This window comes from Physeter macrocephalus, chromosome 10, assembly GCF_002837175.3.
Source record: "Physeter macrocephalus isolate SW-GA chromosome 10, ASM283717v5, whole genome shotgun sequence".
Classification (NCBI taxonomy): domain Eukaryota; kingdom Metazoa; phylum Chordata; class Mammalia; order Artiodactyla; family Physeteridae; genus Physeter; species Physeter macrocephalus.
Window position 1 is genome coordinate 26,031,876 of NC_041223.1, and position 12,193 is coordinate 26,044,068.

General features: G+C 43.5%; 1 protein-coding gene across 10 annotated transcripts in view; it reads right to left on the bottom strand.

The window, feature by feature from the left end:
- The window catches only part of ARFGEF3 (ARFGEF family member 3), a 192,849-nt gene that overhangs the window by 112,233 nt on the left and 68,423 nt on the right, over positions 1-12,193 (bottom strand). For all 10 annotated transcript variants that reach the window (XM_055087475.1, XM_028494381.2, XM_024122650.3 and 7 more), the window contains one exon: positions 5,787-5,855. In XM_055087475.1, coding sequence (XP_054943450.1) covers positions 5,787-5,855 — 69 coding nt within the window. The remainder of the gene's footprint in view (positions 1-5,786; positions 5,856-12,193) is intronic.

A 12,193-nucleotide genomic window follows, 5' to 3' on the forward strand; every position in this document is an offset into this window, starting at 1 on the left:
AGCCTGCGCGTCCGGAGCCTGTGCTCCGCAACGGGAGAGACCACAGCAGTGAGAGGCCCGCATACCGCAAAAAAAAAAAAAAAAAAAAAAGTGACAATAGGAGAAAATATTTTTTTTCTTGAAGTTAAAGACTTATGTTTATGAGAAATTCAGCTACAACCAAGAAAGCTTCCAGGAGCTAAGTGGTAGTTTTAGGCTGAAACGTCCTGCTTTAAAAATAGAGATGCAGATTTTTCAAAGGCTAAATTAGCAGGCGGAAAGCACTTGAGAACATGCAAAAACCTGCAAAATCATTGGGTTTCACTATGTCTACAGAATACCATTATTTTTGTGGCAGTATAACTCTCTTTTGTAGTTAATGTTTCCTGTTGATGAAAAAGTATTTCTTAAGCAACTTCTATGGTGCAAAACCAAAAGGTTCTAAGCTATTTTGCAAATGTGAAGAAATATAAAATGTAGGCAATGTAAGAAAAATACTTATACCTATCATGTGTATCTGAAGTAAACAATGATTTCAAATAAGTCTACTACTATCCTTTCTTAAATTATCCATACATAATGCACTTAATAATCTATAGCTGTAACTACTGATCCATAAGCTTATATTTATAAATTGTTCTTATGCTTTTCATATAAATAGATGTACTCCATGCTCATCTTATGCCAGATTACATAAATATGGATTCGGGGAGGAGGTATGTTTGTGTTTTGTTTTTTTTGCCGCGGCATGTGGGATCCTCCCGTACCGGGGCACGAACCCGTGTCCCCTGCATCGGCAGGCGGACTCTCAACCACTGCGCCACCAGGGAAGCCCGGAGGTATGTTTTCAAAGGTTGACAGTGGGTCTTATTGGCGGAAACACATACTCAGAAGGAACAGTGGGATAGCTCTGTGGCAGTTTAAACCGTTAAAGCGTTTTAAGAAATATGTTTGATATATATCAAGCAATGACAAATGGGAAGGAGAAAACGTGGAGATGATTTGGCAGGAGAAGATGATGAAAGACAAGGGAAATTAGAAGAATCAAAATCTTGAACTTGATAGGGAGAGTGGGAGGGAGGGAGACGCAAGAGGGAAGAGATATGGGAACATATGTGTATGTATAACTGATTCACTTTGTTGTAAAGGAGAAACTAACACACTATTGTAAAACAGTTATACTCCAATAAAGATGTTAAAAAATAAAAAAATAAAAAAATAAAAATCTTGCACTTATTAGGGGCCACCATTGAGAGGATTCTGCTGCTGTGTGGGCGTCCCTACTTCGTGGAGGGGGCTCGATTAGCCATGGCAAAGAGGCATGGCAGACCTTGCCTGGGATTTAGGTCTATAAACCCAGGAGAACACTATCTTTAGATCTCATTTTAATGAGATTATACCAATATTCACTTGTGGCAGTGCTTCTCAAACTGTAATACGCTTATGCATCCCACGGGGTATCTTATTACAAGGCAGATTCTTATTCAGAGGTCTGGGTTGGGGCCTGAGGACCTGGCATTTCTAACAAGCTCCCAGGTGCTGCCATGCATCTGCCGAGTGGACCACACTTGAGGCTTTAGAGCATCACAGCTCCTTTCAATATGGTTTTACAACACAGCTTGTTGGAGAGAACAGTAACTATCAGAGCAGTGATTTTCAACTTGACTTCTGCAGTAGAATCAACCGGAGGCCTTTACAAAATTTCTTTGCCCAGGTCCCTCCAAGAGCAAAAAACTCCGAATTTCTAGGGCAACCCTAGGCATCTTATTTTTGCTAATACTTCCCAGGTGATTTGAATATGCAGCCTTTGAAGAGAACTACCAACATAAAAGTAGGGCCTCTGATGCTTTGCAACTGTAAGTATCCCATACGTAAGAGAGTTCGTTTCAGGAGGGAAGAGAGAAGTCAAAGTTTAAGCAAGTAATTACTGAAAATAGTCAGCCTTATACAGGAACCTATGCAAACTTGTATAATAAGCCTGTCTCTAGTTCTGATCTTTAATCATTGTTGGTAGTGAACTGAGGCATACTATTCTCTTAAGGAAAAGATCTATTTTAAAGATAAAAGGCAAGATTAGTTTAACTTCAACACTGTGTCTGCAGGGTGCTCACACTTGGGAATGGTCTGGATGAGGGGAAGGCAGGCCCTTCGAGAATTACCACTGATTTCCACGGGGCAAGTGTAAGGGCCCCTGTGAGTGTCCCTTCCACAACCAAACTATGACAGCACGTGCTACAGGGTATAAAGACCAAAAGCTCAGTCATACCGACCAGTCTTGCTTCCGGGTTCTATCACTTCCTAGCTGTGTGGCTAGTACCATAGTACTGTTGTGCAGATTATATGATCTAATACAAGGAAAGTTCTGAGAACGGTGCCTGGCAGAGAGCTAAATATGTACTAAAGGTAGCCATGTAACATTGTCTTAGCCATGTAATATGTACTTATCTCTTGCCACCAAGAGTGATGTTATGTTTTCAAGCCTCCTCAGAATGATCAACTCTGAGAGGGAATGGCCACAGAGAGCCCAGAGCTCTAGCTAATGCCTGGTGGAAGTACTCTGAGTTGCAGCCAAGCCTGATGGATAAAAGATCCACTATTCTCAGCAGGAGAGCACTTTCCAGGGTGTTTTTATCACTGGCTTTCTGAGCGGTGCCACTGGATAGAGTGAGCCCCTGGTGCTGGCATCTGCATGCCCGTCCTGCTCCTGGATCACTCTGCTTCTTTCAGCAGACTGGCGTGTAGATGTCCTTACCCATGGACTGGCCAGCTGCAGGAGTTGGATTCTTACTCCCTTCAACCCGGTGCCCGCGCCAGGTCCAGGCTAGCACAGAGGAGTGATTCTGCACGCTGCCGTTTATCAAAAGCACTTTGAAGTGGTGACCACTGTGGTCCTTACAGAGCAGTCTCCATCCCCCTGCTATGCTGGAGAATCTGCTGATGTTTCCAGTCACCAGAAAAGAGTGGGGCGTCTAAGTGAGGACTGGGGGAACCTGCAGCCTCAACTCTTAAGTTCCACCACGGACAGGGACGTGGTAGGACCTTCTTGTGGATCTATAGGAGAGGCGGGGCCTAAAAACATCTTCTGGGAGCCTGCACACTGTCAAGGGAAGGCCCCCGCTATCAAATACAGGATGAAAAGTTTATTTTTAAGATCTTTGCCAAGTCCTTCCTTCAGAGGAACGCAGTCCAAAGCCTCCATCCTGAACAATAAGTCAAAGCTAGCATTGGAAGTAACGCATTTTTCCATGATGGTCTGACCCCTGCTTCGTGACCTTCATGCTGACATTCTGCTGGGAACTCTTCCAATTAGGGGATCTCAGTAGGCTGCAGGAGGGGCAAGAAGGGGAAGTAAGCTTGCTACTGTTGTCTCAGGAAGCTAGCCCAGTTGATGACCCATCCCTTCAGGGTCCTGGCCGTGTCAACATTATTTAGTGGAAGCCTGGATGTCGTCATCAATCCGCTGCTCCAGGAGGGCAGCAGCTAACCTGGACCCAGCATTTACTATGCGGCTGCCTGCACTGAAAGCTTTTTACATGGATTCTATCTTTCTTGTCTAATCAGCACAACCACACTACGAGATAGCGAGATAGGTGCTGTTAGCATTGCTTTTACACAGAGAACACACACAGCCCAGGGAGGTATCTAAGGCAACACCACTGGGAGGTGGTAAAGCCAGGATTTACACCCAACCAGTGCAACTCAAGAGCCCACGCTGTCACCACCAACCAAACTCAAACGCCTTTATCTTTATATCACTCTTGGGCTGAGATTAAAAAAAAAAAAAAAACAAAAAACTTTTTTTTTCTTTATAGGTTCTGGTAGAGACCACTGTGTTTTGATGTTTCATCCTATCTAGACAGATCTGCCAACTCTCTACTCTGGCTTCCAGATCCCCTCTGAAACCACCTTTGACTTGGGTGGCCCATGGCAGTGTGTGTATCTGCTGTTCGGGAATTACATCTCGAATCTTTCACATTCTCATTCAAAAACTCATTCCTCTGAGGATGATAAAGACCTCACCCTCTCAAAGGGAGCTTGGGAATCCCTGGTGGCCTCCCCAGTCCTGAGGGTCCTACAACAACCCATCCCCTTCCCCATACCCCTCCTGGGCAGGGGTCGAGCTAGGCAGTGGCTGGGCAGTGACACGCTGCATTTCCCTTCTTGTCCCATCACATGGCAAAGAAATAACAAGCTTCTTACATGCCAATCCTGTTTCTTGCTCTGATCAAAACTACATTTGTCACTTTGAAAGCAAACCAGCATGAGGTATCTAAAATAGTCAAACTCATAGAAACAGAGAGTATAATCGTGGTTGCACGGTAGGGGGAGGAGGAGGGGGAAACGGAAAGTTAATATTCAATGGATATAAAGTTTCAGTTATGCAAGATGAATAAGTTCTAGAGATCTGCTATACAACACTGCACTATGGTTAACACTACTGAATTGTATAATTAAAGTTTGTTAAGCTCTCATGTTGTGTTCTTACCACAGTTAATTAAAAAAAAAAAACAACCTACAAATGACAAGAGCACTCACAAGTATCTCTTAAAATTCAACTAAAAATACTGATAGCTATTCTATTTCTTTACTTATATAGAGTGAAACATACAAATGTGGTAAAGAAAAGTGTTCCTTCCACCTACATAGATACGCATTTGAGAACTGATTTATGTCATAGTGAGGGGTCAGCTGTCTGTTTTTCTTTTGACTGACACATAAAAATGTTCTATGTGCTCAAAAATAATTTTCTCTCAATTTTCACTCTTCAATGCCACATAATACCATAAAAGCACATGTATCAGCTAATATAAATACTACTCATGATAATGTTAACTATGTGTTATGATGGATATGTTAATTAGCTTGACTGTGGTGACTATTTCACAATGTATATGCACATCGAAACATCGAACATTTTATTTGTTGGTTATACCTCAATAATGATGAGAAAAAGAAGAAAAAAAGAAACATGCCCAAAGTGCTAAGCGTCTACCTGGTATACTCAGTAAACGGTAATCATTAGTGTTAAAAAAAAAAAAAAAAATACCCATGACTGCTGATAGTTAGGCTTTCTTTTTCTCTATAATTTCAGAATTCAGAATATCACTGGCTCCTTGAGGCCTACATGTGTAGTCTTGTCAAAACACACAAATCCTGAAGATACTCTTTTCAAGAAGTGGCAGGAAATTCACTCTAAGCATAGTAAAGTACAGCTTTGGAATGATGCTGTTTCCAAAAGCCAAAGGCATATGCCACACGTTCAAGAAAGCAAGTTTTCTGTTGGACATACTGCTGGGAGTGCTGAAGGTACATATTACTCTAGGCTGCAATACAGATGGAAAAGAGAAGGCTTTCCAACGATCGTTACAAAATGCATTCATCAGGGTTTAGGAGACGGGGATGCAATTTAATCAATAAACATCTCCCCTAAATCTCACACTTGGTTTCTTAAAAACCATTAAAAAAAAAAATCAAATTCTCTTCAATCAATCTTAGGAAAAATAGTAAGTGCAATACCTAGGTGTAGCAGCGTCAGGAGAACCGGTACTGTTATTTCCATGGTTAAAGCCTCAAGTCAAGCAAACCAAAGCATGCAGAGCACCGACTAAGGATGGTGGCCCACATAGCCTGCTTCCCACAGATCAACTCCATAGTGGAAATTCCCCACAATAATGATCAGAGAAGGGCTCACCCCACTGCTGCGGCGTGGCTCCACCCCAGCATTTATCCCAGGTGGGGGTAAAGCAGCTGTGAGCAGACAGCACACACAAGCAGCACTTGAGGGTCTGGGGAAAACGGGTACTCACCTCCGCGATCTTCAGCACTGCGCTCCCATTCAGGTCAAAGGTTGGGGTGTAGGTTATGCAGAGTAAAACCTTTAACAGCCAGGAGGCAGAAGAGGAAGGAAGAGAGAAGGAAGTAAAAATTGAGAAATAAATTTCCATTTTACATGTTATCAGTGCAGTCCTATCTTTTATGACTCTTTCGCTCTTTGCTTTTCATATGTTTCTTTCCATCCCACCCACTGCTCTCTAATTTAGTGACCACACATTGCCCAATAAAACAGAGACTAATACTTGTAAAAGGAAGAAGCATTGTAAGCCTGGCCAGAGATGGCTTTCTTCAACAACTCCAGGTCTGTCCAGGAATAAAGAGAACCAAATGGCCAGGCTCACTCCTAGGTCCTGTACATGAATTACCTAGATTGATATTTTTAGTAAGTGTCATTATTACTGTCCTCATTTTACTGATAAGGAAACTGAAGCTCCAAACGATTAAATAAGCTGCCAAAGTCACACAGGTACCAGCTGTGGAGCTGAGATCTGAACCCAAGTAATCTGACTCCATGCCCTGACTGACCATGCAATACTGTCTCTACATCTTCCTAGACCCGACAGTCACTGTATTTTTCTGTTCCTGTTGCCTTCCCAGATCCACATGGGATGAGACATTCTTTTATGGGCACTTTCTTCTTTCCTTCTTTATCTCCCCCAGAACACTGCCTGGGTCTTATTTATTAGTTCCAGGTTCCCCTTATTCTCCAAGTTACATAGACAGTGAGTTGACGACATTTACAAGATCTTTAAAGACCACTAAAAATTCCACTTTCTACTTGTAGAGCTATTAGGGAACAGATCAATGAAAGCCCAGGGCATTTTAAGAACTGCTTCTAATTTTATAGATAAAAGGCTAGATGCTCCCCTGTCCATTTGGCTTCTGATGCTGCAAATTATCTCGCCGGTGGTCCCAGTCATGAAATTGCTGATGTCGGCTCCTTGATCCCCAAACCCAACGGCCATGTCCTGCCTGCAGCTTGGCCTGTCAGTGGCAGCCTCAGAGGAAGTTTCTCACCTGGTTCTGCCTAAGCTGTGAAAGAGCACTGAAGCCTAGCAAATTTACCTAATACAGGATATACACCTGATCAGCACATCAAAAAGTGTAACTGTCCCATGGAACAAGGAACCTCTCCTAATCGCTCAGTCTTAGTTACCAGCCAGGCCAGCCCTAGGAACAGTCACGCCTTTAGAGAAAGCAAACAGGTAGGTAATTAAAGAAGGAAAAAAGGATTCTTGCCAATTTTAGTCACAAGGTTAGATAAACTCACAATTTTTTGCTCCTTAAGGCACCTGAGAGCCAAGCATTGACTCCAGATAAAAATCGTCTGAATGCCACGCTGGCCGAGAGAAGGGGATTGTGGGAACTACTGCCCCATGGCTTCATGGGAAAAGGCTTTGTTTGATGACTATCTTTGGGGGTCGGAGTCTGGTATGCAAGGAGGGATGAGAGCTGAAGACAACAGTGTCACCAGGTCCTAATTTCACCTGGAGAGAGGCCATGTCTTCTAATGCCTCTGTACTTGATGGTACCTCTGCCTGACACCCTCCTATCCTGGGATCCTCCTAGGCTTGTTCCTCATGTGGCTCATCTACTGGCTTCTTGGTGGTCTCAACTCAAATGTCGCCCCTCAGAGAGGCCTGCGGCCCTCCCTGAACACTCTCTCTGAAATGGCCTCTCTCACAGCTCCTTGTTTCACTTGCTTCAGAGCAAGCACCAGTCTCATAAATTACTGATTTACTTATTTATAATCTTCTCATTAGACTATAACATCCACTGAGCATCTGAAAGGCCCTCAGGCTTTCTCATATGAGGCTTTCTTACTTTGATTTCTTGCTACCTTGCACAGCTTCTCTTATTTATTTTTTCTGTGTCGTGTTTCACGGCAGGTGGGTGGAGGGTATGAGACAGTGGCTGGTGTAGGTGGTGGTCTGGGGAAGTGAGGTGGCCCATCCTAGCTCTTGGTTATTTAAGTCAATAAACAATAGCTTTCTCATATGAGGCTTTCTTACTTTGATTTCTTGCTACCTTGCACAGCTTCTCTTATTTATTTTTTCTGTGTCGTGTTTCACGGCAGGTGGGTGGAGGGTATGAGACAGTGGCTGGTGTAGGTGGTGGTCTGGGGAAGTGAGGTGGCCCATCCTAGCTCTTGGTTATTTAAGTCAATAAAGGCTGGCAACTGGCAAGACCTTACAATATGAAACTAATCATGGCAAATTTTTGTCTGAACTGGCTAATTAATCATGTTACTTATAGGACCAATGATCGACTTCCTGCCTTCCATCGCTCCGTGCATTCATACAAGGTGTGCAAGGGTAAGAAAGAAGTTTTCAAAAGCCAACCCAGTTTTCTGTGAGCAAGAGCTGCTTTATGCAACAGAGGCTGGAGGGAGTGGGGGCCGTGTCTATGGTGAGGTCTTCGGGAAGGGCATTGAGTTGGCATATTTGCTAATCAAGCTTCTCAGGGGAACATAGGAGGCTGGACTCTCTCTGCCACAGGGAGGCCAGCCAAGTGCAGAGGGAGGCCTCTTAGCAACAGTCTGAAGGAAGCGGAAGATCCCTGCACCCAACTGAGGCTGATCCTGTTCAAAAGATTATTGAAAAAAAGGCTCTCCACACCTAATGTCTGGCCACTAATATCCAAAGACTCACTGAGCTCTATGCAAAAACTAAAAACAAGAAAAAATAGTGAAAGTGAAGCATAATAATGAAGCTGGCTCCTTAAGCTCACACAGCTTGTTTTCTGGAAGCAGAGCAGGTTTTAACTCCAGAGCTGACGGTGCCCATGGCCCCCCCATGACTCCCAAGACATATAAAGGGCCCCCAGTTTCTAGAAAGGATGCCGCAGCAGACAGAAGTGACTTATTGAAAATGATACATGGAAAAACGGTGCCCAAAGCCTGGCAAGCACTAATTCACTGGATTCAAACACAGACCGGGTGTAGGGAATTTAGGCTGACAGCAAATTAATTTCAAGTGTCTCACTTCCACTGCATAATGAAAGAGTAAGAAGTTTCGACTGGTATTCTGAACACGTTGGCCTCAAGGAAAACAGGAGCACCTAAATATTGAGGACAATTCCATTAAAAATACATCCCTCACAGGGTCATTAAAACATACTGACTACATTATCACTGAACAGCAAGAGCTTGAGTGACAGGCAGCGTCTTACAATCTAGATGGTTGGTGCTGCCTCCATAAATAAGCCAAGAGGATGGGGAAAGTAGGTGCAAAACCTTCCACAAAAAGGGCACGATCATTACAGAGGCTAATAAAAATCACAATTATGAAAAAACAATAACTGAATAGTTACTATATACAAGAAACAACCCTGCAATTAAAAATGTGTATAGAAACACTGGATAAAACAGATTAGACTGGAAAGGAGAAAGAGAAGCTGATTTATTGCAAGCATTGGGCCCAAGTGATAAGAATCTGAAAAATGTAGCCACATTAGGAACACAGAGAGACAGATGTGGATAGATAATGATGACAAGTGCAAGATCACAGGTATGCGCTTCTGATCAGGAAAACCCCGGATGAATCCTCTCGCAAGGCAAGGGTATCTTATCGTCATGATTGGGGTTTCTCCATCCAGCTCATTCTGCCCTGTGATCGCAATCATGACAGAGCAGGGGCTGTGATGTCAGGGCTAAAACACAAGTGTTTCAGTAACGTGACTGTGGCATGTGATTTAGTATTTAATTGCTGTGACTTTGCCTACATCCTCTAGCCCCTTATCTTTAAAATTCCCATCCCACCTCACAAGGATATTTAGAGGAAAAATTAATTAAATGACTTTAAAAAAAAAAAAAAAGAGGGGCTTCCCTGGTGGCGCAGTGGTTAAGAATCCGCCTGCCAATGCAGGGGACATAGGTTCGAGCCCTGGTCTGGGAAGATCCCACATGCTGTGGAGCAACTAAGCCCATGCGCCACAACTACTGAGCCTGAGCTCTAGAACCCGTGAGCCACAACTACTGAGCCCACGCGGCTAGAGCCCGTGCCCCGCAACAAGAGAAGCCACTGCAATGAGAAGCCCACACACCGCAACGAAGAGTAGGCCTCACTCATCACAACTAGAGAAAGCCCGCGCACAGCAACAAAGACCCAGTGCAGCCAAAAATAAATAAATAAATAAATAAATTTTTTTTTTAAAGAGTACACACAGTACATATCTCTCTAGGCTATCTTCTCATAGAGATTAAACAAGTCTCCATTTGATGTAACTCATGGCAGCCATTCCAGTGTAAATAATTAGATACATTTTAAGTAAAAAAAAGAAAAAAAAATCAATCAGATCATCCGCATTCAAAAGCATAAATCTTTCCAAGTCTTCAGCCTACTATGTAACACTGCCCCCAATTCCTACTGTCTAAAGCCCTCGTCATTCTGACCCAGCTCCACTTCCTCTCTCCTTGGTGTTCTCCCTTTCAGGCCCCAAATCAATTCAAGGCATTATTTGCCAAGGTTCTAATTGCTGTGGGGTCACAAATACAAAGCAAGCACCATCTTTACCATTACAAACTCACCATCTATTGGAGAAATGAATACTTGTACAACTATACTTCATGGCTGACTATAGTGAATGTTACTGCCACCATGAGGTATATAATAATTTTTAAGGTCAGAAGACATCTCAACTTCGGAGAGCAGAGAATTCACAGATTCGATAATGTGGGAGCAAAGCACTGATACAGGAGAGAAAAGGGAGGGACAGATGTACCAAAAAAAGGAAATGTTGTGAGTAAAGGTATGACGTGTGAAGGCAGAGGCTGGAGATGATGCTAAAAAGGTTGGCTGGAACCTTATTACACATCCACTTAAATGCCCCATGTTAAGTCTTTTGCACAGATTATTTTAGGGCTGGTTAGGGCAACAAATCACAACTAAAACTAGATGTAGGGACTTCCCTGGTGGTCCAGTGGTTAAGACTCCAAGCTCCCAAAGCAGGGGGCACGGGTTTGATCCCTGGTCAGGGAACTAAGATCTTGCATTCCACATGGCACAGCCTAAACAAACAAACAAATAAAAACTAGATGTACTGAGGCAACCTGGAAATCAGAGCAATAAAGCAGACAATATGTTGTAGGTGAATTAAAGACAGAGCCTAGTCATTCCAGTGGCAATGAACTGACTGGGGTGCATTGGTGAAGGGATGAAGGGAATTCACAAATAGAAGGCAATGGTCACCCATATATGAAATCTGGGTGTCATCCAACCACCGTTCTCTCCCCACCTACTCCTTACCGTTCTAGTCAACCTGGCTGAAATCTCTCATATACCCCTATTCCCATATATTTCATACAGCTTTATATTAGATAATAAAGTAACATGTTTTAGAGAACAAAGATATACCTTGTTCAAAATCCATCACATAAAATATTACTCTACAGATGTGAATTAATCCCAAAATGGGCAGAAAATGCAAAAGGCTTATTCCATAGCATTTATTTGGAGCAGTTTAGATATACTACTTAAATCTGGGTGCCCTCTCCACCGCCCACTAGATTTATGAGCTCCTCGGTAATAAGGTCTAACTTTTTGATGCCCACCATGTTTAAAGTGCCTTGCCAGGCTCTGGGAGGTGTGGTGAGTCCCAGCCCACGCTCAATCCCTCCTAGGCATTGTCCACACGAGTAATCAACTACACAGAGTTTCAGCGGGACTGTGCATCTGTGTGCCTAGTCATTGTAAAATGTGTAGGCAATGTGATAAGACAGGCCGGGGAGACAGAAGGAAATTGTCCTGGGAATCTGAATGTCAGATCCAGGTGGTGTGACTGGCTAAAGGCAGTTTTTGCAGCCTTATGGGTAATAATACTAGAGTTTCAGATGACCTGGTTAGGGTAATCAGAATTTAGTGAGCCCACATTCAGGATGTCCAGCTATTTTGCAGGATCTCAGGCAGGACAGGGAGAAAAACATCTCTACCAACCAGAGGGCATCTCCCATGAGACTTAGAGAACATCTGTTACTCTCTGCTGAGAACCTAATTTTTTGCACTCAACACAGTAACTGGTAACTTATGTAAGATTTCTGAGTCAAAGAGCTCATTTCTGCTAAAGTTCCAAATGAGTCCTCTACAGGACCATTTGCAGGGGATGAAGGAGTAAAGAAATGATTCCTAAGCTTACTGGATAGCAACTGCACTCCCACTTTACCTCTCCCTTGTGCTGCATTACTCAGCCTGCCATTCATTCATTCATTCATTCCACAAATACTTACTGAGGTGTGACGAGTGGTCAGGCCTAGTGCTAGGTGTTGGGCATACAGGAGGAACTAAAAAAGATACCCTGGGGGCTTCCCTGGTGGCGCAGTAGTTGAGAGTCCGCCTGACGATGCAGGGGACACGGGTTCGTGCCCCGGTCCGGGAGGATCCCA